This window comes from Pseudoliparis swirei, chromosome 12 (genome assembly GCF_029220125.1).
Source record: "Pseudoliparis swirei isolate HS2019 ecotype Mariana Trench chromosome 12, NWPU_hadal_v1, whole genome shotgun sequence".
Lineage (NCBI taxonomy): Eukaryota > Metazoa > Chordata > Actinopteri > Perciformes > Liparidae > Pseudoliparis > Pseudoliparis swirei.
The window spans coordinates 1,130,573-1,155,439 of NC_079399.1; the positions used below are offsets into that span (position 1 = coordinate 1,130,573).

Consider the following 24,867-nt stretch of genomic DNA (forward strand, 5'->3'; position numbering starts at 1 on the left):
CAGAGAGACAGAGAGACAGACAGAGAGACAGACAGAGAGACAGACAGGCAGACAGACAGACAGGCAGACAGACAGACAGGCAGACAGACAGAGAGACAGACAGACAGACAGGCAGACAGAGAGACAGAGAGAGACAGACAGACAGAGAGACAGAGAGACAGACAGAGAGACAGACAGGCAGACAGACAGAGAGACAGACAGAGAGACAGAGAGACAGACAGGCAGACAGAGAGACAGACAGACAGGTACCTGAGTTGTCTGACAGTCTGAAGCGTCCGCAGCACAGAAATTGTCTCCACTGTTTCTGGACGTTTTCTTTCAAAGCGCAATGGAAGATAAAAATGAAAAGACCTGCAGAGAGAAATAAGATCTGTTTTATTATTATTCTTATTCTTATTATTATTATATTATTATTATTACAATAGTATTACATTATTATTAAAATATTATTACATATTATAATTATCATCATTATTATTAACATATTATTACAATATTATTATTATTATTATTATTAATATGATTAAATATTATTATGATGAAAACATTATGAACATATTATCATCATTATTAATAGTCATGATCATTGTGTAATGCCGGCTCACCCTGCAGGGAGTTGAACAGCGCGAACAGGAAGGTGAAGGCCAGGCTCAGCGGGCCCCAGGCGAACAGCGCGCAGCCCCACGTCATGCCCAGCAGGAAGCTCAGGCTCACCACGCTGCGCAGGTTCCGCAGCACCTGCGCCACCGAAGAAGAAGAGCGGTACGGCTCTGTGCTGCCCTCTAGCGGCTCAACCCGGCATCACCACGCAACGCGCCGCGGGCAGCACCTGGACCTCCGCCCTCAGTGTGTAGTGTGTAGTTGTGTAGTGTGTAGTCGTAGTGTGTACCTCCTCCCTCAATGTGTAGTGTGTAGTGTGTACCTCCTCCCTCAGTGTGTAGTGTGTAGTCGTAGTGTGTACCTCCTCCCTCAGTGTGTAGTGTGTAGTTGTGTAGTGTGTAGTCGTAGTGTGTACCTCCTCCCTCAATGTGTAGTGTGTAGTGTGTACCTCCTCCCTCAGTGTGTAGTGTGTAGTCGTAGTGTGTACCTCCTCCCTCAGTGTGTAGTGTGTAGTTGTGTAGTGTGTAGTCGTAGTGTGTACCTCCTCCCTCAATGTGTAGTGTGTACCTCCTCCCTCAGTGTGTAGTGTGTAGTCGTAGTGTGTACCTCCTCCCTCAGTGTGTAGTGTGTAGTGTGTAGTCGTAGTGTGTACCTCCTCCCTCAGTGTGTAGTGTGTAGTCGTAGTGTGTACCTCCTCCCTCAGTGTGTAGTGTGTAGTGTGTAGTCGTAGTGTGTACCTCCTCCCTCAGTGTGTAGTGTGTAGTCGTAGTGTGTACCTCCTCCCTCAGTGTGTAGTGTGTGTGTAGTGTGTGTGTACCTCCTCCTCAGTGTGTAGTGTGTAGTGTGTGTGTACCTCCTCAGTGTGTGTGTGGTGTGTAAGTGTGTGTGTGTAGTGTGTACCTCCTCCCTCAGTGTAGTGTGTAGTGTGTAGTCGTGGTGTGTACCTCCTCCTCAGTGTGTAGTGTGTAGTGTGTGGTGTACCTCCTCCCTCAGTGTGTAGTGTGTGTGTGTGTAGTCGTGTGTACCTCCTCCTCAGTGTGTAGTGTGTGTGTAGTGTGTGTGTGTGCCTCCTCCTCAGTGTGGTGTGTAGTCGTGGTGTGTACCTCCTCCCTCAGTGTGTAGTGTGTGTGTGTGTGAGTGTGTACCTCCTCCTCAGTGTGTGTGTGTGTAGTGTGTAGTCGTGTGCCTCCTCAGTGTGTGTGTGTAGTGGTGTGCCTCCTCCCTCAGTGTGTAGTGTGTGTGTGTAGTGTGTACCTCCTCCCTCAGTGTGTGTGTGAGAGTGTGTGTAGTGTGTAGTGTGTACCTCCTCCCTCAGTGTGTAGTGTGTAGTGTGTAGTCGTAGTGTGTACCTCCTCCCTCAGTGTGTAGTGTGTAGTGTGTAGTCGTAGTGTGTACCTCCTCCCTCAGTGTGTAGTGTGTAGTCGTAGTGTGTACCTCCTCCCTCAGTGTGTAGTGTGTAGTCGTAGTGTGTACCTCCTCCCTCAGTGTGTAGTGTGTAGTGTCGTAGTGTGTACCTCCGCCCTCAGTGTGTAGTGTGTAGTGTGTGGTAGTGTGCCCTCCTCAGTGTGTGTAGTGTGTGTGTAGTCGTAGTGTGTACCTCCTCCCTCAGTGTGTAGTTGTGTAGTGTGTAGTGTGTAGTCGTAGTGTGTACCTCCTCCCTCAGTGTGTAGTGTGTAGAGTGTAGTGTGTAGTCGTAGTGTGTACCTCCTCCCTCAGTGTGTAGTGTGTAGAGTGTAGTGTGTAGTCGTAGTGTGTACCTCCTCCCTCAGTGTGCGGCTGCCCCTCCCTCAGTGTGTAGTGTGTAGTTGTGTAGTGTGTAGTCGTAGTGTGTACCTCCTCCCTCAGTGTGTAGTTGTGTAGTGTGTAGTCGTAGTGTGTACCTCCTCCCTCAGTGTGTAGTGTGTAGTGTGTAGTCGTAGTGTGTACCTCCTCCCTCAGTGTGCGGCTGCCCCTCCCTCAGTGTGTAGTGTGTAGTGTGTAGTTGTGTAGTGTGTAGTCGTAGTGTGTACCTCCTCCCTCAGTGTGTAGTGTGTAGTTGTGTAGTTGTGTAGTGTGTAGTCGTAGTGTGTACCTCCTCCCTCAGTGTGTAGTGTGTAGTTGTAGTGTGTAGTCGTAGTGTGTACCTCCTCCCTCAGTGTGTAGTGTGTAGTTGTGTAGTGTGTAGTCGTAGTGTGTACCTCCTCCCTCAGTGTGTAGTGTGTAGTTGTGTAGTGTGTAGTCGTAGTGTGTACCTCCTCCCTCAGTGTGCGGCTGCCCCTCCCTCAGTGTGTAGTGTGTAGTTGTGTAGTGTGTAGTCGTAGTGTGTACCTCCTCCCTCAGTGTGCGGCTGCCCCTCCCTCAGTGTGTAGTGTGTAGTGTGTAGTTGTGTAGTGTGTAGTCGTAGTGTGTACCTCCTCCCTCAGTGTGCGGCTGCCCCTCTGCCCGTTGCGCCCACAGATCTGCAGCATCACCACGATGAACATGGAGACGTTGAGCAGGAAGACGAGGAGAAAGAAACACACAACGGTGGAGTAGAAGACCACAGGGGCCCGGATCCAGCAGCTACACACACACACACACACACACACACACACACACACACACACACACACACACACACACACACACACACACACACACACACACACACACACACACACACACACACACACACACACACACACACACACACACACACACACACACACACACACACACACACACAGAGAGAGAGAGAGAATGATTCAAAATCATAGCCATGAGGTTGATGTATAAGTACTCTGTAGTTCTCTGTAGTTCTCTGTAGTTCTCTGTAGTACTCTGTAGTTCTCTGTAGTTCTCTGTAGTTCTCTGTAGTTCTTTGTCGTTCTCTGTAGTTCTCTGTCGTTCTCTGTAGTACTCTGTCGTTCTCTGTAGTACTCTGTAGTTCTCTGTCGTTCTCTGTCGTTCTCTGTCGTTCTCTGTCGTTCTCTGTCGTTCTCTGTAGTTCTCTGTCGTTCTCTGTGTCTCTATGGTTCTCTGTAGTTCTCTGTCGTTCTCTGTAGTTCTCTGTAGTTCTCTGTCGTTCTCTGTAGTACTCTGTAGTACTCTGTAGTTCTCTGTCGTTCTCTGTAGTACTCTGTCGTTCTCTGTCGTTCTCTGTAGTTCTCTGTCGTTCTCTGTCATTCTCTGTAGTTCTCTGTAGTACTCTGTAGTTCTCTGTAGTACTCTGTCGTTCTCTGTAGTTCTCTGTCGTTCTCTGTCGTTCTCTGTAGTTCTGTCGTTCTCTGTCGTTCTCTGTAGTTCTCTGTCGTTCTCTGTAGTACTCTGTAGTTCTCTGTAGTACTCTGTCGTTCTCTGTAGTTCTCTGTCGTTCTCTGTCGTTCTCTGTCGTTCTCTGTCGTTCTCTGTAGTACTCTGTCGTTCTCTGTAGTTCTCTGTCGTTCTCTGTCGTTCTCTGTCGTTCTCTGTCGTTCTCTGTCGTTCTCTGTAGTACTCTGTCGTTCTCTGTAGTACTCTGTAGTTCTCTGTAGTTCTCTGTAGTTCTCTGTCGTTCTCTGTTTCGTCGTCTCTGTCGTTCTCTGTAGTCTCTGTCGTACTCTGTCGTTCTCTGTCGTCCTCTGTCGTTCTCTGTCGTTCTCTGTCGTTCTCTGTCGTTCTCTGTCGTTCTCTGTAGTACTCTGTAGTTCTCTGTAGTTCTCTGTAGTTCTCTGTAGTACTCTGTAGTTCTCTGTAGTTCTCTGTAGTTCTCTGTCGTTCTCTGTAGTTCTCTGTCGTTCTCTGTCGTTCTCTGTCGTTCTCTGTAGTACTCTGTCGTTCTCTGTCGTTCTCTGTAGTTCTCTGTCGTTCTCTGTAGTTCTCTGTCGTTCTCTGTCGTTCTCTGTAGTTCTCTGTCGTTCTCTGTCGTTCTCTGTAGTTCTCTGTCGTTCTCTGTAGTTCTCTGTAGTTCTCTGTCGTTCTCTGTCGTTCTCTGTAGTTCTCTGTAGTACTCTGTAGTTCTCTGTCGTTCTCTGTCGTTCTCTGTAGTTCTCTGTCGTTCTCTGTAGTTCTCTGTAGTTCTCTGTCGTTCTCTGTCGTTCTCTGTAGTTCTCTGTAGTTCTCTGTAGTTCTCTGTCGTTCTCTGTAGTTCTCTGTAGTTCTCTGTCGTTCTCTGTAGTTCTCTGTAGTTCTCTGTCGTTCTCTGTAGTTCTCTGTAGTTCTCTGTCGTTCTCTGTAGTTCTCTGTCGTTCTCTGTCGTTCTCTGTAGTTCTCTGTAGTTCTCTGTCGTTCTCTGTAGTTCTCTGTCGTTCTCTGTAGTTCTCTGTCGTTCTATGTCGTTCTCTGTAGTTCTCTGTCGTTCTCTGTCGTTCTCTGTAGTTCTCTGTAGTACTCTGTAGTTCTCTGTCGTTCTCTGTCGTTCTCTGTAGTTGTCTGTAGTTCTCTGTAGTTGTCTGTAGTTCTCTGTCGTTCTCTGTAGTTCTCTGAAGTTCTCTGTAGTTCTCTGTCGTTCTATGTCGTTCTCTGTCGTTCTCTGTAGTTCTCTGTAGTACTCTGTAGTTCTCTGTAGTTCTATGTCGTTCTCTGTAGTTGTCTGTAGTTCTCTGTAGTTGTCTGTCGTTCTCTGTAGTTCTCTGAAGTTCTCTGTAGTTCTCTGTCGTTCTATGTCGTTCTCTGTAGTTCTCTGTCGTTCTCTGTAGTTCTCTGTCGTTCTCTGTAGTACTCTGTAGTTCTCTGTAGTACTCTGTCGTTCTCTGTAGTTCTCTGTCGTTCTCTGTCGTTCTCTGTCGTTCTCTGTAGTTCTCTGTAGTTCTTTGTCGTTCTCTGTAGTTCTCTGTCGTTCTCTGTAGTACTCTGTCGTTCTCTGTAGTACTCTGTAGTTCTCTGTCGTTCTCTGTCGTTCTCTGTCGTTCTCTGTAGTACTCTGTAGTTCTCTGTAGTTCTCTGTAGTTCTCTGTCGTTCTCTGTCGTTCTCTGTCGTTCTCTGTAGTTCTCTGTCGTTCTCTGTAGTTCTCTGTAGTACTCTGTAGTTCTCTGTCGTTCTCTGTCGTTCTCTGTCGTTCGCTGTCGTTCTCTGTAGTACTCTGTAGTTCTCTGTCGTTCTCTGTAGTTCTCTGTAGTTCTCTGTAGTACTCTGTAGTTCTCTGTAGTTCTCTGTCGTTCTCTGTCGTTCTCTGTCGTTCTCTGTAGTACTCTGTCGTTCTCTGTCGTTCTCTGTCGTTCTCTGTCGTTCTCTGTAGTTCTCTGTAGTTCTCTGTCGTTCTCTGTCGTTCTCTGTCGTTCTCTGTAGTTCTCTGTCGTTCTCTGTAGTTCTCTGTAGTACTCTGTCGTTCTCTGTAGTACTCTGTCATTCTCTGTAGTTCTCTGTCGTTCTCTGTAGTTGTCTGTCGTTCTCTGTCGTTCTCTGTCGTTCTCTGTAGTTCTCTGAAGTTCTCTGTAGTTCTCTGTCGTTCTCTGTAGTTCTCTGTAGTTCTATGTCGTTCTCTGTAGTTCTCTGTAGTACTCTGTAGTTCTCTGTCGTTCTCTGTAGTTCTCTGTAGTTCTCTGTCGTTCTCTGTAGTTCTCTGTCGTTCTCTGTCGTTCTCTGTAGTTCTCTGTAGTTCTCTGTCGTTCTATGTCGTTCTCTGTAGTTCTCTGTCGTTCTCTGTAGTTCTCTGTAGTTCTCTGTCGTTCTATGTCGTTCTCTGTAGTTCTCTGTCGTTCTCTGTCGTTCTCTGTAGTTCTCTGTAGTACTCTGTAGTTCTCTGTCGTTCTCTGTAGTTGTCTGTAGTTCTCTGTAGTTGTCTGTAGTTCTCTGTCGTTCTCTGTCGTTCTATGTCGTTCTCTGTAGTTCTCTGTCGTTCTCTGTCGTTCTCTGTAGTTCTCTGTAGTACTCTGCGTTCAGTACTTACAACTCGGAGGACTCTCCTGGTCCTCTGCCGTAGTGCTGCAGACCGTAAGAAGTTTTATCCACCGCGACCACGAGGCCCACCAAGACCGCCGGGAGTCCTGGACCACATCAGAGTATTAGTACCTCACAGGTACTCAGGGAGTCCTGGACCACTTCAGAGTATTAGTACCTCACAGGTACTCAGGGAGTCCTGGACCACTTCAGAGTATTAGTACCTCACAGGTACTAAAACTCTGAAGTGGTTCATAACTATGATGGCGGGCCCACTTCCTGTCTCCAGTCTCTCCAGGTCTGGCTCCTCCTAGTGGCGGCCACAGGAATGACACCTAGAAGACTTCCACTACTCTCAGGTTTCTTTACTCAGCACTTCAGCTGCCTTCACTCCTCACACCTGAGCTGCTCTTCCCACTTCAGCTGCTTTCACTTTCTACTCGTCAAAGGGCTCCAGAGCCATGAAGCTCAGCCGTCTCGCCTCCACTGCTCTCACGTTTCTGACGCTTCCACTCCGCTCACCTCTCACACTGACTTTCCTCCTTTCAGCTCCACTGACACTTCCGGTCCTTTCGGCTCTGCTCTAGCTCCTCTCTACCCCGCCGCTTCGTTCGCCCGGCGCTCGGAGCTCACCCCATCCCACGAGGCAGAACTTGAGGATGTATCTGCGGATGTAGGTGTTGAAGACCTTGACCAGGGCGATGTACATGTGGAGCGACTCCAGCCCCATCCAGGTGAAGGTGGTGAGCAGGAAGTAGTGCAGCAGCACGGCGGCGGACAGGCACAGCCAATCGGCTCGCAGGCTGGCCAGCCAGCCGTCCAATAGGAAGACCGTGTTGAGGAACAGCAGCGACGCGCTGAGGTTCATCAGGATCTTGGACGGGTAGTCGCGCCGCAGCTTCCTGGGGAAACACGAGTTTACTGCACCTGGGGGGCGTGACCGTTGTTGCTATGGCAACCGTATCATATCGAAGTCTAGATACGGTTCTCTGGATCAGACGGCGAGGATCAGTTCACACATTCAAACTGGATTATATCCTAACGAGCCGTGACACGTCAGGAGGCTCCGCCCTCACGGGGCTCCGCCCTCGACGGCGTCACTGCGGACTCACTCGAAGGCGACGTAGGTGAGCAGCGTGGCGGCGGAGAAGACGGCGGAGACGCCGCAGCCGATGTAGGAGACGAAGGTCAGGATCCTGTTGTTCTTCGGGTCGATGTGGGGCGACGCTCCGGAAATGTCCTGCGGGCGGAGACACGTGACGGAGGAGGTCAAAGGTCGGAGGGCGTAGCCGGACGGCGCCGTGAACGCGTCTCACCATCAGGATGCCGAAGTGCGTCAGGTGGTCGCACAGACACACGGTCCGGCTGCTGCTGGAGCCGGCCGCGGCCCGGCAGCCGGCCGCGTTCCAGCCTCCGGCCCCGCCTAGTGGCAGCACAGAGGTATTACACACAGGGAACAGGAAGTGACCCGTCTGTCACAGGAAGTGGTTGTGCAGACTCACCGTTCATGTCGAAGTCCCAGAACATGCAGACGGGGTTCAGGTGTGTCTGTGAAGGTTCAGAGAGTCAGAGAAACAATATAATACATCTTTAAATTATAACAAGGTAAAATGTTAAATTATAAAAAATGTAAATTATAAAAATGTTTAAATGTTTAAAAAGAATTGTGTCATTTCTTTAACATGTTTTAACTTTTAGAATTTACAATTTTTTTGAATGTTTACATTTTTGTATTTTTAAATGTTACAATTTTAACTCTTCGAAATGTTTTCATTTTTAGAATCAACCAACCAAACAATTTAGACATTCTGGAATTTACAAATTCTTTAATTTAATAATTTACAAATTTAGAGATTTAAAGATTAATTAACCCGAACAACCCTAAAAATCACATGAAATTGATAATTAAAATTGTTAGATGGGAAAATAAGATTAGAAAAGATTAAAATATAGAAAATTGGAAACAAATTGCATAAAACGAAAAATAGATTCTTTGTTTTTTAAATATACCGCATGAAAGACGACAACACAACAATGTGACCCATAACACGCAGTGTACACAACAACAACAACAACCAGCACACCTGCGCGTGTTCAGACAGGTGGGCGATGTGGATCTCCACCGGGTCCTTCAGGTCTCGGATGGACCGGTTCCCCACGCTGCTCGCCACCACGTAGCTGTTCAGGGAGCGGCCGCCCTGCTGCTTCTGCCGGGACACGCTAGTTAGCGACCGCTAGCTAGTGATCGCTAGATAGTGATCGCTAGATAGTGATCGCTGGATAGTGATCGCTAGATAGCGATCACTAGCTATTGTTTGACTATCGGGGCTCCACCTCCAGGTCTCACCTGGAAGAAGTTGGTGCTGCTGAAGAACAGGAAGTTGATCCGGGACAGAGACGAGAGGTCTTCTTCACTCAGGGAGGAACCGGACAGCAGAGACGCAGGAAGGACCACCTGAGCCAGGGGGTCGGGCCTCTGGGTCTGGAAGTCAACCTGAGGGGGGGGGGGTATTCATGGGGTTACCTGTGTGTGGGTGGAGTTACCTGTGAGTGTGTGGGTGGAGTTACCTGTGTGTGGGTGGAGTTACCTGTGTGTGGGTGGAGTTACCTGTGTGTGTGGGTGGAGTTACCTGTGAGTGTGTGGGTGGAGTTACCTGTGTGTGGGTGGAGTTACCTGTGAGTGTGTGGGTGGAGTTACCTGTGGGTCGGTGGTGTTCGGAGCTGTGAAGGCGCTGAAGGAGGTGCCGGTGAAGGTGGAGGTGTTGAGGGTGGAGATCCCCACCGCCAGGTGTCTGGAGCTCAGGCTGAGGGACGGACCCTCAAACTGGATCTTCTGAACCAGCCTATCGACTGTCTTCAGGGCCCTGAGGGGGAGGAGCCAAGACTCATGAACACAGAGATGCACTGAGTCTGAAGAGGAAGGGACAGTAGAGATATACAGTAGATTAGAGTAGAGATGTAGATTAGAGTAGAGATATAGAGTAGAGTAGAGATATAGAGTAGAGATGTAGAGTAGAGTAGAGATATAGAGTAGAGATGTAGATTAGAGTAGAGATATAGAGTAGAGATGTAGAGTAGAGTAGATATGTAGAGTAGAGATGTAGATTAGAGATGTAGAGTAGAGATGTAGAGTAGAGTAGATATGTAGAGTAGAGATGTAGAGTAGAGATGTAGAGTAGAGATGTAGAGTAGAGTAGATATGTAGATTAGAGTAGAGATGTAGATTAGAGTAGATATGTAGAGTAGAGATGTAGATTAGAGTAGATATGTAGATTAGAGATGTAGAGTTTAGTTTAGTTTAGTTTATTTCGATCAGCAATAATATACAAAAATCAAAATTTCAACAAAAGAAGAAAGTGGCTGACCGAAAGAGTCAAGGCTGAAGCTATCAAGCTTATAAGTGCCCTAACCTATGTTTTCATAAAAATACTTATTTTAGAGAACCATATACATATACCTACTGTATGTTTATATGTATATATGATTTGTATTTGAAGTATTACTTTTTTTCTTCAAACTTTGCTTTCGTCAAAGAATGCTCCTTTTGCAGCAATGACAGCATTGCAGACCTTTGTCATTCTAGCTGTTAATTTGTTGAGGTAATCTGTTGAAATGTCACCCCACGCTTCCTGAAGCACCTCCACAAGTTGGATTGGCTTGATGGGCACTTCTTGCGGACCATACGGTCAAGCTGCTCCCACAACAGCTCAATGGTTGAGATCTGGTGACTGGCCACTCCATTACAGACAGCAAGCTGCCTGCTTCTTCCCTCAATAGTTCTTCACAATGTGGAGGTGTGCTTTGGGTCATTGTCCTGTTGGAGGAGGACATTGGCTCCAATCAAGCGCTGCCCACAGGGTATGGCATGGCGTTGCCAAATGGAGTGATAGCCTTCCTTATTTAAAATCCCTTTTACCTGGTACAAATCTCCCACTTTCCCAGCACCAAAGCAGCCCCAGACCATCACATGACCTCCACCATGCTTGACAGATGGTGTCAGGCACTCTTCCAGCATCTTTTCACCTGTTCTGCGTCTCACAAATGTTCTTCTGTGTGATCCAAACACCTCAAACTTGGATTCATCTGTCCAGAACACCTTTTCCAATCTTCCTCTGTCCAATGCCTGTGTTCTGTTGCCCATACCAATCTTTTCTTTTGATTGGCCAGTCTCAGATATGGCTTTTTCTTTGCCACTCTGCCTAGAAGGCCAGCATCCCGGAGTCGCCTCTTCACTGTCGACGTTGACACTGGCGTTTTGCGGGTACCATTTAAAGAAGCTGCCAGTTGAGGACCTGTGAGGCGTCTCTTTCTCAAACTAGAGACTCTAATGTACTTGTCTTCTTGCTGAGTTGTGCACCGGGGCCTCCCACTTCTCTTTCTGCTCTGGTTAGAGCCCGTTTGTGCTGTTCTCTGAAGGGAGTAGTACACACCGCTGGAGGACATTTTCAGTTTCTTTGCAATTTCTCGCATGGAATAGCCTTCATTTCTAAGAACAAGAATAGACTGGCGAGTTTCACATGAAAGTTCTTTTTTTCTGGCCATTTTGAGAGTCTTATCGAACCCACAAATGTGATGCTCCAGATAATCAACTAGCTCAAAGGAAGGCCAGTTTTATAGCTTTTCTCATCAGCAAAACAGTTTTCAGCTGTGCTAACAGAATTGCACAAGGGTTTTCTAATCATCCATTAGTCTTCTAAGGCGATTAGCAAACACAATGTACCATTAGAACACTGGAGTGATGATGAAATGGGCCTCTATACACCTATGGAGATATTTCATTAGAAACCAGACGTTTCCACCTAGAATAGTCATTTACCACATTAACAATGTATAGAGTGTATTTATGATTGATTTAATGTTATCTTCATTGAAAAAAAACAATGCTTTTCTTTGAAAAATAAGGACATTTCTAAGTGATCCCAAACTTTTGAACGGTAGTGTATACACATGCATACAAATTCACACACCCATATAAACATATATACACACACATAAATACACATACCTACATATACATAAAACAATCAACAAAACAAAAACAAACAAAAAAACTTGTTCCCATTACCCGTTACTTATGATGCGTCATCAATGCTGATACGTCTGTACTTGTCCAGTCATGTCTTTAATTTTTTTTTGGAATATCACCAGATTCTTACTTTCCTTGATGTCATCAGTTAAACTATTCCACTGTTTCACCCCACAGACAGATGTGCACATGCCTTTTAGAGTTGAATGAACAATCGGCTGTTTGAAATTCCAAGCTCCTCTTTTATGGAACCAGCTTCCAATTTCAGTCCGGGAGGCAGACACAGTCACCTCGTTTAAGAGTAGACTTAAGACCTTCCTCTTTGACAGAGCTTATAGTTAGGGCTGAATCAGGTTTGCCCTGGTCCAGCCCCTTGATATGCTGCTATAGGCTTATAGCTGCCGGGGGACGTTTTAGGATGCACTGAGTACCTATCTCCTCTTTTTTCTCTCCTTAAGGATGAATTTTCATCTCTCAATCACACGTTACTAACTCTGCTTTCTCCCCGGAAGTCCTTTTGACTTTACGTCTCATGGGGTCATCGGACCCTATGAGACGGCATAGATCCTATCTGCCTGATGGATCGTCTGGGTCGTGGAATTCCTGCTCATGACTACGCCACTGTCCTGTTGAGACTCCGCCCACTCCTCCTCCCCACCGCCATCTGCCTGATGGATCGTGGAGGTCTCCATCGTGGAATATGCCTACTATGAACTATTCATACACTCTGTCATATTCATTGAATGTATTTAAACTCTAAATCTGTCCTTCTGTACACATTACATCTATTGCATCTGTCCATCCTAGGAGAGGGATCCTCCTCTGTTGCTCTCCTCCAGGTTTCTTCCCTTTTTTTCCCCCTGAAGGGTTATTTGGGAGTTTTTCCTGGTCCGATGTGAGGTTTTGGGGCAGGGATGACTATGTGTACAGATTGTAAAGCACTCCGAGACAAATTTGTAATTTGTGAAATTGGGCTATACAAATAAACTGAATTGAACTGAATTGAATTAGTTCATACTCTCCTTCTCTATCTCTAAAAATCTTTTGAATATTTCCAGAAAGTGAATTATGTTTAGCTTTGTACAGAATTTGTGCTGTTTTGAACTCTACTATATCCATAAGTTTCAGTGTATGTGATTTTAAGAACAGTGAATTGGTGTGCTCAAGATATCCTACATTATTTACTATTCTAATTGCTGTCTTTTGCATGATGCATAATGGCTGTAGGGTGCTTTTGTAGGTGTTCCCCCACACTTCAACACAATAGGTCATGTATGGTAGAATGAGAGTGTAATATAATGTCTGCAATGATTTATAGTTCAATATGTGCCGTGTTTTGCATAATATCCCTACAGTTCGTGCTAATTTGGACTTTACATACTTGACATGTTGTTTCCAGCTAAAGTATATTAGAGTAGAGATGTAGAGTAGAGATGTAGATTAGAGTAGAGATATAGAGTAGAGATGTAGAATAGAGATGTAGATTAGAGTAGATATGTAGAGTAGAGATGTAGAGTAGTGATGTAGATTAGAGTAGAGATATAGAGTAGAGATGTAGAATAGAGATGTAGATTAGAGTAGATATGTAGAGTAGAGATGTAGAGTAGAGATGTAGATTAGAGATGTAGATTAGAGTAGAGATATAGAGTAGAGATGTAGAGTAGAGATGTAGATTAGAGTAGAGATGTAGAGTAGAGATGTAGAGTAGAGATGTAGATTAGAGATGTAGATTAGAGTAGAGATATAGAGTAGAGATGTAGAGTAGAGATGTAGATTAGAGTAGAGATGTAGAGTAGAGATGTAGATTAGAGTAGAGATATAGAGTAGAGATGTAGAATAGAGATGTAGATTAGAGTAGATATGTAGAGTAGAGATGTAGAGTAGTGATGTAGAGTAGAGATGTAGATTAGAGTAGATATGTAGAGTAGAGTAGAGATGTAGAGTAGAGATGTAGAGTAGAGATGTAGATTAGAGTAGAGATGTAGAGTAGAGATGTAGATTAGAGATGTAGATTAGAGTAGAGATATAGAGTAGAGATGTAGAGTAGAGATGTAGATTAGAGTAGATATGTAGAGTAGAGATGTAGAGTAGAGATGTAGAGTAGAGATGTAGATTAGAGTAGAGATGTAGAGTAGAGATGTAGAGTAGAGATGTAGATTAGAGTAGAGATATAGAGTAGAGATGTAGATTAGAGTAGATATGTAGAGTAGAGATGTAGAGTAGAGATGTAGAGTAGAGATGTAGAGTAGAGATGTAGATTAGAGTAGAGATATAGAGTAGAGATGTAGAGTAGAGATGTAGATTAGAGAAGATATGTAGATTAGAGTAGAGATGTAGAGTAGAGATGTAGAGTAGAGATGTAGAGTAGAGATGTAGATTAGAGTAGATATGTAGAGTAGAGATGTAGAGTAGAGATGTAGAGTAGAGATGTAGAGTAGAGAGATTAGAGTGGATATGTAGATTAGAGTAGAGATGTAGAGTGAGATGTAGATTAGAGTAGATATGGAGTAGAGATGTGAGTAGAGATGTAGATTAGAGTAGATATGTAGAGTGAGATGTAGAGTAGAGATGTAGAGTAGAGATGTAGATTAGAGTGAGATGTAGAGAGAGATGTAGAGTAGAGATGTAGATTAGAGTGGATATGTAGAGTGAGAGATTAGAGTAGAGTAACGTAGAGTAATATAGAGTAGAGTAATGTAGAGTAGAGTGATATAGAGTAGAGATGTGGATTAGGAGAGATGTAGAGTAGAGATGTAGATTAGGTGAGATGTAGAGTGAGATGTAGAGTAGAGTAATGTAGAGTAGAGTAATATAAAGTAGAGTAATGTAGAGTAGAGTAATGTAGAGAAGAGTAATATATATTAGAGTGATATGTAGATTAGAGTAGAGATGTAGAGTAGAGATGTAGATTAGAGTAGAGATGTAGAGTAGAGATGTAGAGTAGAGATGTAGAGTAGAGTAGATATATAGAGTAGAGATGTAGATTAGAGTAGAGATGTAGAGTAGAGATGTAGATTAGAGTGAGATGTAGAGTAGAGAGATAGAGTGAGATGTAGAGTAGAGATGTAGAGTAGAGATGTAGATTAGAGTAGAGATGTAGAGTGAGATGTAGATGAGATGGATTAGAGATGTAGATTAGAGTAGAGATGTAGATTAGAGTGAGATATGGTAGAGTGAGATGTAGATGTAGAGTAGAGATGTAGAGTAGAGATGTAGAGTAGAGATGTAGAGTAGAGATGTAGAGTAGAGATGTAGAGTAGAGAGATGATTAGAGTGAGATGTAGAGTGAGTAGAGATGTAGATTAGAGTGAGATGTAGAGTAGAGATGTAGAGTAGAGATGTAGAGTAGAGATGTAGATTAGAGAGTAGAGATGTAGATTAGGTAGATGTGAGAGAGATGTAGAGTAGAGATGTAGAGTAGAGATGTAGAGTAGAGATGTAGATTGAGATGTAGTAGAGATGTAGAGTAGAGATGTAGAGTAGAGATGTAGATGTAGATTAGAGATGTAGAGTAGAGATGTAGAGTAGAGATGTAGAGTAGAGTAGAGATGTAGTGTAGAGATGTAGAGTAGAGATGTAGATTAGAGTAGAGATGTAGAGTAGAGATGTAGATTAGAGTAGAGATGTAGAGTAGAGTAGATATATAGAGTAGAGATGTAGAGTAGAGATGTAGATTAGAGTAGAGATGTAGAGTAGAGATGTAGATATAGAGTAGAGATGTAGAGTAGAGATGTAGATTAGAGTAGAGATGTAGAGTAGAGTAGATATATAGAGTAGAGATGTAGAGTAGAGATGTAGATTAGAGTAGAGCTGTAGATATAGAGTAGAGATGTAGATTAGAGTAGATATGTAGAGTAGAGATGTAGAGTAGAGATGTAGAGTAGAGTAGATATATAGAGTAGAGATGTAGATTAGAGTAGAGATGTAGAGTAGAGTAGAGATATAGATTAGAGTAGAGATGTAGATTAGAGTAGAGATATAGAGTAGAGATGTAGAGTAGAGTAGAGATGTAGATTAGAGATGTAGATTAGAGTAGAGATGTAGAGTAGAGTAGATATATAGAGTAGAGATGTAGAGTAGAGTAGAGATATAGAGTAGAGATGTAGATTAGAGTAGAGATGTAGATATAGAGTAGAGACGTAGAGTAGAGTAGATATATAGAGTAGAGATGTAGAGTAGAGATGTAGATTAGAGATGTAGATTAGAGTAGAGATATAGAGTAGAGATGTAGAGTAGAGATGTAGATTAGAGTAGAGATATAGCGTAGAGATGTAGAGTAGAGATGTAGATTAGAGTAGATATGTAGAGTAGATATGTAGAGTAGAGATGTAGAGTAGTAGAGATGTAGAGTAGAGATGTAGAGTAGATATGTAGATTAGAGTAGAGATGTAGAGTAGAGATGTAGATTAGAGTAGAGATATAGAGTAGAGATGTAGAGTAGAGCTGTAGATTAGAGTAGATATGTAGAGTAGAGATGTAGATTAGAGAAGATATGTAGATTAGAGTAGAGATGTAGATTAGAGATGTAGAGTAGAGATGTAGAGTAGAGATGTAGATTAGAGTAGAGATGTAGAGTAGAGATGTAGATTAGAGATGTAGAGTGGAGATGAGATGTAGATTAGAGATGTGGAGTAGAGATGTAGAGTAGAGATGTAGAGAGTGGGAGATGTAGATGGAGTGGATATAGAGTAGAGATGTAGATTAGAGATGTAGAGTAGAGATGTAGAGTAGAGATGTAGAGTAGAGTCGATATATAGAGTAGAGATGTAGATTAGAGTAGAGATGTAGAGTAGAGTAGATATATAGAGTAGAGATGTAGAGTAGAGATGTAGAGTAGAGATGTAGATTAGAGTAGAGATGTAGAGTAGAGATGTAGAGTAGAGATGTAGAGTAGAGATGTAGATTAGAGCTGTAGATATAGAGTAGAGATGTAGATTAGAGTAGATATGTAGAGTAGAGATGTAGAGTAGAGATGTAGAGTAGTAGAGATGTAGAGTAGAGATGTAGAGTAGATATGTAGATTAGAGTAGAGATGTAGAGTAGAGATGTAGATTAGAGTAGAGATGTAGAGTAGAGCTGTAGATTAGAGTAGATATGTAGAGTAGAGATGTAGAGTAGAGATGTAGATTAGAGAAGATATGTAGATTAGAGATGTAGAGTAGAGATGTAGATTAGAGTAGAGATGTAGAGTAGAGATGTAGATTAGAGATGTAGATGAGAGATGTAGAGTAGAGATGTAGATGTAGATTAGAGATGTAGAGTAGAGATGTAGAGTAGAGATGTAGAGTAGAGATGTAGAGTAGAGTAGAGATGTAGAGTGGAGTAGATATATAGAGTAGATATGTAGATTAGAGTAGAGATGTAGAGTAGAGTAGAGATGTAGAGTAGAGTAGAGATGTAGAGTAGAGTCGATATATAGAGTAGAGATGTAGATTAGATTAGAGATGTAGATTAGAGTAGAGATGTAGAGTAGAGTAGAGATATAGAGTAGAGATGTAGAGTAGAGATGTAGAGTAGAGTAGAGATGTAGAGTAGAGTAGATGTATAGAGTAGAGATGTAGAGTAGAGATGTAGAGTAGAGTAGAGATGTAGAGTAGAGATGTAGAGTATATATACATAGTAAAGATATAGAGTATAGTAAATATATAGATTATAGTAAAGGGCAATAGAGTGCAGTAGAGAACAATACAATAGAGGACAGTATAAGACACTAGAGGACACTAGAGGGCAGTATATGACAGTATAGGACACTAGAGGAAGGTAGGGACACTAGAGTACAGTAGAGTACAGTAGAGGACACTAGAGAACAGTAGAGGACACTAGAAGAAGGTAGAGGACAGTAGAGGAAGGTAGAGGACAGTAGAGGCCACTAGAGGACAGTAGAGGACACTAGAGGCCAGTAGAGGCCAGTAGATGCCAGTAGAGGACAGTAGAGGACACTAGAGGACAGAAGAGGCCAGTAGATGCCAGTAAAGGCCACTAGAGGACAGTAGAGGAGAGTAGAGGCCACTAGAGGACAGTAGAGGACAGTAGAGGACAGTAGAGGAGAGTAGAGGCCACTAGAGGACAGTAGAGGAGAGTAGAGGCCACTAGAGGACAGTAGAGGCCAGTAGAGGACACTAGAGGCCAGTAGAGGACATTAGAGGACAGCAGAGGCCAGTAGATGCCAGTAGAGGCCACACGAGGACAGGAGAGGACAGTAGAGGACACTAGAGGCCAGTAGAGGACAGTAGATGCCAGTAGAGGACAGCAGAGGCCAGTAGATGCCACTAGAGGACAGGAGAGGCCACTAGAGGACAGTAGAGGCCACTAGAGGCCAGTAGAGGCCACTAGAGGCCAGTAGATGCCACTAGAGGCCAGTAGAGGACACTAGAGGCCACTAGAGGCCAGTAGAGGACAGTAGAGGACAGTATAGGCCAGTAGAGGCCAGTAGAGGACAGTAGAGGCCAGTAGAGGCAGTAGAGGACAGTAGAGGCCAGTAGAGGACAGTAGAGGCCAGTAGAGGCAGTAGAGGCCAGTAGATGCCACTAGAGGACAGTAGATCGCAGTAGATGCCAGTAGAGGCCAGTAGAGGACAGTAGAGGCCAGTAGAGGTCACTAGAGGCCAGTAGAGGTCACTAGATGACAGTAGATGCCAGTAGAGGCCACTAGAGGCCACTAGAGGCCAGTAGAGGTCACTAGAGGCCACTAGAGGCCAGTAGATGCCAGTAGAGGTCACTAGAGGTCACTAGAGGCCACTAGAGGCCAGTAGATGCCAGTAGAGGTCACTAGAGGTCACTAGAGGTCACTAGAGGCCAGTAGAGGTCACTAGAGGCCACTAGATGCCAGTAGAGGCCACTAGAGGCCAGTAGATGCCAGTAGAGGCCACTAGAGGCCACTAGAGGCCAGTAGATGCCACTAGAGGTCACTAGAGGCCAGTAGAGGTCACTAGAGGTCACTAGAGGACAGTAGATGCCAGTAGAGGCCACTAGAGGCCAATAGATGCCAGTAGAGGCCACTAGAGGCCAGTAGAGGCCAGTAGAGGCCAGTAGAGTGCGGGTACCTCTCCGAGGTGGCGGCGGTTGCCGCCCCTGAGCTCATGACGTTGGACATGATGAGGACGACGGTGGACGCCAGCGAGCTGTTGATGGTCGCCACGTTCACCAGCTGCTTCACCTTCGTCACCACTTTGGACACCTGGAGGTGAAGAAGAGGAGAAGATGAGGAGGAGATGAAGATGATGAGGAGATGATGAAGTGGAGAAGATGAGGAGGAGGAGAAGAAGAGGAGATGAAGAGGTCGCTCTTCATCACAGGAAGTCCCTCCCAGCACTGGCCCCGCCCCCACCTCCTCATTGGACAGCTCGTTGTTGGTGATGACTGCGAGCTGAACCGCCACCTCCGCCGCGTTTTCTGAACAAAACAAACAGAATCATGTTTACACGTCTTTTTATTTCAAAATTGTTTCTATTTCCAACATTTCTTTAAATTTTCATCTGGATAAAAAAAATGTAAAGTTGAAAATAAAAAAAAATAAAAAATAGAAATGTTTTTTTCATGTTTTTCTATTTACTTTTTTTTTTTACTTTAATTTTTTTTCACCAACGTTTCTAAATTATCATTTTTTTCTATTTTCAACATTTCTTTAAATTTTTAACCCATCTTGAATTTTTTTATTTTCTTTACATTTTAAACTTTGTTATTTTTTATTTTCAACAATTTGCTATTTTCAACTTTCCTTTCTTTTCTCAACTTATTTTAAATGTTCAACTTAACTTTCAACTTTCTCCGGTCAGCACTTGGTTTGTACTGTGTGAGTGAGAGTGTGTGTGTGTGTGTGTGTGGGTGTGTGTGTGTGTGAGTGTGTGTGGGTGTGTGTGTGAGAGTGTGTGTGTGAGTGTGTGAGTGTGAGTGTGTGTGTGTGTGTGTGTGTGTACGGAGCGTACCTGCCGACACCTCGATGTCGTCGATGTCGGTGCAGTTGGTGGCGTCGGCCGTGGACCAATAGGAGGAGAGCTCCTGGGGGCGGATCAAACTGGGACAGAGGGGAGACGTCTCAGGGGGGATTGGAACCAGCAACCTCACGAAGGGTTACAGTTAGACTCCTTACGTTCTCCTGATGAACACAAGTTACTACAACGTAGAACACACTTCACACAATGTGTGTCTGTGTGTGTGTTTGTCTCTGTGTGTGTGTGTGTCTCTGTGTCTGTGTGTGTCTCTGTGTGTGTGTGTGTGTCTCTCTGTGTGTGTGTGTGTGTCACCAGGTCCTGGAGCTGCTCTGGTCCTTGTTGGGGAAGCATGGCAGTGACCTGGTGACCTCAGGTCGGCTCTCAGGCCAGCGGTAGTGGAGCGGATTCTCCTCGGGACAGTTCTCTGAGAGGGGGAACCAGAAACCACTTAAACACAAAGACCGGACCAGACTGGACCACCAGACTCATGAACAATAACTAGAGAGACCAAATCAGTGGTCCTGAAGGTGAGGCGGTCTTGGTACCTATCACAGAGACCTGCGTGGAGGCCCCGTGGACCCGCAGGCCGGCCCCCAGGAGACCCTCGCTGCCGGCCAGCCGGGCGGATACGGCGGCCCCCAGACTCTCGTTGGTGACGTCGTTGTGAACCAGCAGCACGCGGCAGGAGAAGCTGAGGAGACACGGAGAGCCTTCAGGAGCCTTCAGGAGCCTTCAGGGGCCTCCAGGAGCCTTCAGGGGCATTCAGGAGCCTCCATGAGCCTTCAGGGGCCTCAAGGAGCCTTCAGGGGTCTACAGGAGCCTCCATGAGCCTTCAGGGGCCTCAAGGAGCCTTCAGGGGTCTCCAAGGGCCTCCAGGAGCCTCCAGGAGCCTTCAGGGGTCTACAGGAGCCTCCATGAGCCTTCAGGGGACTCCAGGGGCCTCCAGGAGCCTTCAGGGGTCTACAGGAGCCTCCATGAGCCTTCAGGGGCCTCAAGGAGCCTTCAGGGGCCTTCAAGAGCCTCCAGGAGCCTCCATGAGCCTTCAGCGGTCTTCAGGGGACTCCAGGAGCCTTCAGGGGTCTACAGGAGCCTCCAGGAGCCTTCAGGAGCCTACAGGAGCCTCCAGGAGCCTTCAGGGGTCTACAGGAGCCTCCAGGAGCCTTCAGGGGCCTACAGGAGCCTCCAGGAGCCTTCAGGGGTCTACAGGAGCCTCCAGGAGCCTTCAGGGGTCTACAGGAGCCTCCAGGAGCCTTCAGGAGCCTCCAGGAGCCTCCAGGAGCCTTCAGGGGTCTACAGGAGCCTCCAGGAGCCTTCAGGAGCCTCCAGGAGCCTTCAGGGGTCTACAGGAGCCTCCAGGAGCCTTCAGGGGTCTACAGGAGCCTCCAGGAGCCTCCAGGAGCCTTCAGGAGTCTACAGGAGCCTTCAGGAGCCTTCAGGGGTCTACAGGAGCCTCCAGGAGCCTTCAGGAGCCTCCAGGGGTCTACAGGAGCCTCCAGGAGCCTTCAGGGGCCTACATGAGCCTTCAGGAGCCTTCAGGAGCTCAGGGTCCAGGAGCCTTCAGGAGCCTCAGGAGCTTCATGGGTCTACAGGAGCCTCCAGGAGTCTTCAGGGGTCTACAGGAGCCTTCAGGAGCCTTCAGGAGCCTTCAGGCCTTCAGGGTCTACAGGAGCCTCAGGAGCTTCAGGTCTCAGGAGCCTTCAGGTCTAGGAGCCTCAGGAGCCTTCAGGGGTCTACAGGAGCCTTCAGGGGCCTCCAGGGGTCTACAGGAGCCTTCAGGGGTCTACAGGAGCCTCCAGGAGCGTCCAGGAGCATTCATGAGCCTTCAGGGGTCTACAGGAGCCTTCAGGGGTCTACAGGAGCCTCCAGGAGCCTTCAGGAGCCTTCAGGGGTCTACAGGAGCCTCCAGGAGCCTTCAGGAGCCTTCAGGGATCTACAGGAGCCTTCAGGGGTCTACAGGAGCCTCCAGGAGCCTTCAGGGGTCTTCAGGAGCCTTCAGGAGCCTTCAGGGGTCTACAGGAGCCTCCAGGAGCCTTCAGGGGTCTACAGGAGCCTCCATGAGCCTTCAGGAGACTTCAGGGGTCTACAGGAGCCTTCAGGGGTCTACAGGAGCCTTCAGGAGCCTCCAGGAGCCTTCAGGGGTCTACATGAGCCTCCAGGAGCCTTCAGGAGCCTTCAGGAGCCTTCAGGGGTCTACAGGAGCCTCCAGGAGCCTTCTGGAGCCTTCAGGGGTCTACAGGAGCCTTCAGGAGCCTCCAGGAGCCTTCAGGAGCCTCCAGGAGCCTTCAGGGGTCTACAGGAGCCTCCAGGAGCCTTCAGGAGCCTTCAGGGATCTACAGGAGCCTTCAGGGGTCTACAGGAGCCTCCAGGAGCCTTCAGGGGTCTTCAGGAGCCTTCAGGGGTCTACAGGAGCCTCCAGGAGCCTCCAGGAGCCTTCAGGGGTCTACAGGAGCCTCCATGAGCCTTCAGGAGACTTCAGGGGTCTACAGGAGCCTTCAGGAGCCTCCAGGAGCCTCCAGGAGCCTTCAGGGGTCTACATGAGCCTCCAGGAGCCTTCAGGAGCCTTCAGGGGTCTACAGGAGCCTCCAGGAGCCTTCAGGAGCCTTCAGGGGTCTACAGGAGCCTTCAGGAGCCTCCAGGAGCCTTCAGGAGCCTCCAGGAGCCTTCAGGGGTCTACAGGAGCCTTCAGGAGCCTTCAGGGGTCTACAGGAGCCTCCAGGAGCCTACAGGAGCCTTCAGGAGCCTTCAGGAGCCTTCAGGGGTCTACAGGAGCCTCCAGGAGCCTTCAGGGGTCTACAGGAGCCTTCAGGAGCCTTCAGGGGTCTACAGGAGCCTTCAGGAGCCTCCAGGAGCCTTCAGGGATCTACAGGAGCCTTCAGGAGCCTTCAGGGGTCTACAGGAGCCTCCAGGAGCCTCCAGGAGCCTTCAGGAGCCTTCAGGGGTCTACAGGAGCCTCCAGGAGCCTTCAGGGGTCTACAGGAGCCTCCAGGGGTCTACAGGAGCCTCCAGGAGCCTTCAGGAGCCTTCAGGGGTCTACAGGAGCCTCCAGGAGCCTTCAGGGGTCTACAGGAGCCTCCAGGGCTCTACAGGAGCCTCCAGGAGCCTTCAGGAGCCTCCAGGGGTCTACAGGAGCCTCCAGGAGCCTTCAGGGGCCTAAATGAGCCTTCAGAGGTCTACAGGAGCCTTCAGGGGTATACAGGAGCCTCCAGGAGCCTCCAGGAGCCTTCAGGAGCCTTCAGGGGTCTACAGGAGCCTACAGGAGCCTCCAGGGGTCTCCAGGAGCCTTCAGGAGCCTCCAGGAGCCTTCAGGAGCCTTCAGGGGTCTACAGGAGCCTCCAGGAGCCTCCAGGAGCCTTCAGGAGCCTTCAGGGGTCTACAGGAGCCTCCAGGAGCCTCCAGGAGCCTCCAGGGGTCTCCAGGAGCCTCCAGGAGCCTTCAGGAGCCTTCAGGGGTCTACAGGAGCCTTCAGGAGCCTTCAGACGCTGCTGAGGGCAGCACAACACACGGAGGAGACTGCACACTGGAGGAGAGAGGAGACACGTCAAGGACACACGGCAAGGAGAGAGGAGACACGTCAAGGACACACGGCAAGGAGAGAGGAGACACGTCAAGGAGACACGGCAAGGAGAGAGGAGACACGTCAAGGAGACACGGCAAGGAGAGAGGAGACACGTCAAGGAGACACGGCAAGGAGAGAGGAGACACATCAAGGACACACGGCAAGGAGAGAGGAGACACGCCAAGGACACACGGCAAGGAGAGAGGAGACACGTCAAGGAGACACGGCAAGGAGAGAGGAGACACGTCAAGGAGACACGGCAAGGAGAGAGGAGACACGTCAAGGAGACACGGCAAGGAGAGAGGAGACACGTCAAGGAGACACGGCAAGGAGAGAGGAGACACATCAAGGACACACGGCAAGGAGAGAGGAGACACGTCAAGGACACACGGCAAGGAGAGAGGAGACACGCAAGGAGACACGGCAAGGAGAGAGGAGACACGTCAAGGAGACACGGCAAGGAGAGAGGAGACACGTCAAGGAGACACGGCAAGGAGAGAGGAGACACGTCAAGGAGACACGGCAAGGAGAGAGGAGACACGTCAAGGACACACGGCAAGGAGAGAGGAGACACGTCAAGGACACACGGCAAGGAGAGAGGAGACACGGCAAGGAGAGAGGAGACACGTCAAGGAGACACGGCAAGGAGAGAGGAGACACGTCAAGGAGACACGGCAAGGAGAGAGGAGACACGTCAAGGAGACACGGCAAGGAGAGAGGAGACACGTCAAGGACACACGGCAAGGAGAGAGGAGACACGTCAAGGAGACACGGCAAGGAGAGAGGAGACACGTCAAGGACACACGGCAAGGAGAGAGGAGACACGTCAAGGAGACACACCAAGGAGAGAGGAGACACGTCAAGGAGAGAGGAGACACACAGGACACACGGCAAGGAGAGAGGAGACACGTCAAGGACACACGGCAAGGAGAGAGGAGACACGTCAAGGAGACACGGCAAGGAGAGAGGAGACACGTCAAGGAGACACGGCAAGGAGAGAGGAGACACGTCAAGGAGACACGGCAAGGAGAGAGGAGACACGTCAAGGACACACGGCAAGGAGAGAGGAGACACGTCAAGGAGACACGGCAAGGAGAGAGGAGACACGTCAAGGACACACGGCAAGGAGAGGAGACACGTCAAGGACACACGGCAAGGAGAGAGGAGACACGTCAAGGAGACACGGCAAGGAGAGAGGAGACACGTCAAGGAGACACGGCAAGGAGAGAGGAGACACGTCAAGGAGACACGGCAAGGAGAGAGGAGACACGTCAAGGACACACGGCAAGGAGAGAGGAGACACGTCAAGGACACACGGCAAGGAGAGAGGAGACACGTCAAGGAGACACGGCAAGGAGAGAGGAGACACGTCAAGGAGACACACCAAGGAGAGAGGAGACACGGCAAGAGAGGAGACACGCAAGGACACACGGCAAGGAGAGGAGACACGTCAAGGACACACGGCAAGGAGAGAGGAGACACGTCAAGGAGACACGGCAAGGAGAGAGGAGACACGTCAAGGAGACACGGCAAGGAGAGAGGAGACACGTCAAGGACACACGGCAAGGAGAGAGGAGACACGTCAAGGAGACACACCAAGGAGAGAGGAGACACGTCAAGGACACACGGCAAGGAGAGAGGAGACACGTCAAGGAGACACGGCAAGGAGAGAGGAGACACGTCAAGGAGACACGGCAAGGAGAGAGGAGACACGTCAAGGACACACGGCAAGGAGAGAGGAGACACGTCAAGGAGACACACCAAGGAGAGAGGAGACACGTCAAGGAGAGAAGAGACATGTCAAGGACACACGGCAAGGAGAGAGGAGACACGTCAAGGAGACACACCAAGGAGAGAGGAGACACGTCAAGGAGAGAGGAGACACGTCAAGGACACATGGCAAGGAGAGAGGAGACACGTCAAGGACACACGGCAAGGAG

The 24,867-nt window shown here is 47.6% G+C and overlaps 1 protein-coding gene across 1 annotated transcript in view; it reads right to left on the reverse strand.

The window, feature by feature from the left end:
- adgrg6 (adhesion G protein-coupled receptor G6) overlaps positions 1–21,187 on the reverse strand; it is a 33,979-nt gene extending 12,792 nt beyond the window's left edge. Inside the window, exons 1-16 of the mRNA XM_056428875.1 lie at positions 21,156–21,187; positions 19,917–20,062; positions 19,684–19,795; positions 19,366–19,454; positions 18,484–18,832; positions 9,114–9,279; positions 8,763–8,909; positions 8,500–8,622; positions 7,918–7,963; positions 7,732–7,838; positions 7,528–7,655; positions 7,049–7,317; positions 6,426–6,522; positions 2,991–3,141; positions 606–738; positions 250–351 (exon numbers count right to left, since the gene is read on the reverse strand). Of these exons, the coding sequence (XP_056284850.1) occupies positions 250–351; positions 606–738; positions 2,991–3,141; positions 6,426–6,522; positions 7,049–7,317; positions 7,528–7,655; positions 7,732–7,838; positions 7,918–7,963; positions 8,500–8,622; positions 8,763–8,909; positions 9,114–9,279; positions 18,484–18,832; positions 19,366–19,454; positions 19,684–19,795; positions 19,917–20,062; positions 21,156–21,187 (2,197 nt within the window). The remainder of the gene's footprint in view (positions 1–249; positions 352–605; positions 739–2,990; positions 3,142–6,425; positions 6,523–7,048; positions 7,318–7,527; positions 7,656–7,731; positions 7,839–7,917; positions 7,964–8,499; positions 8,623–8,762; positions 8,910–9,113; positions 9,280–18,483; positions 18,833–19,365; positions 19,455–19,683; positions 19,796–19,916; positions 20,063–21,155) is intronic.
- Positions 21,188–24,867: the final 3,680 nt, after the last annotated feature.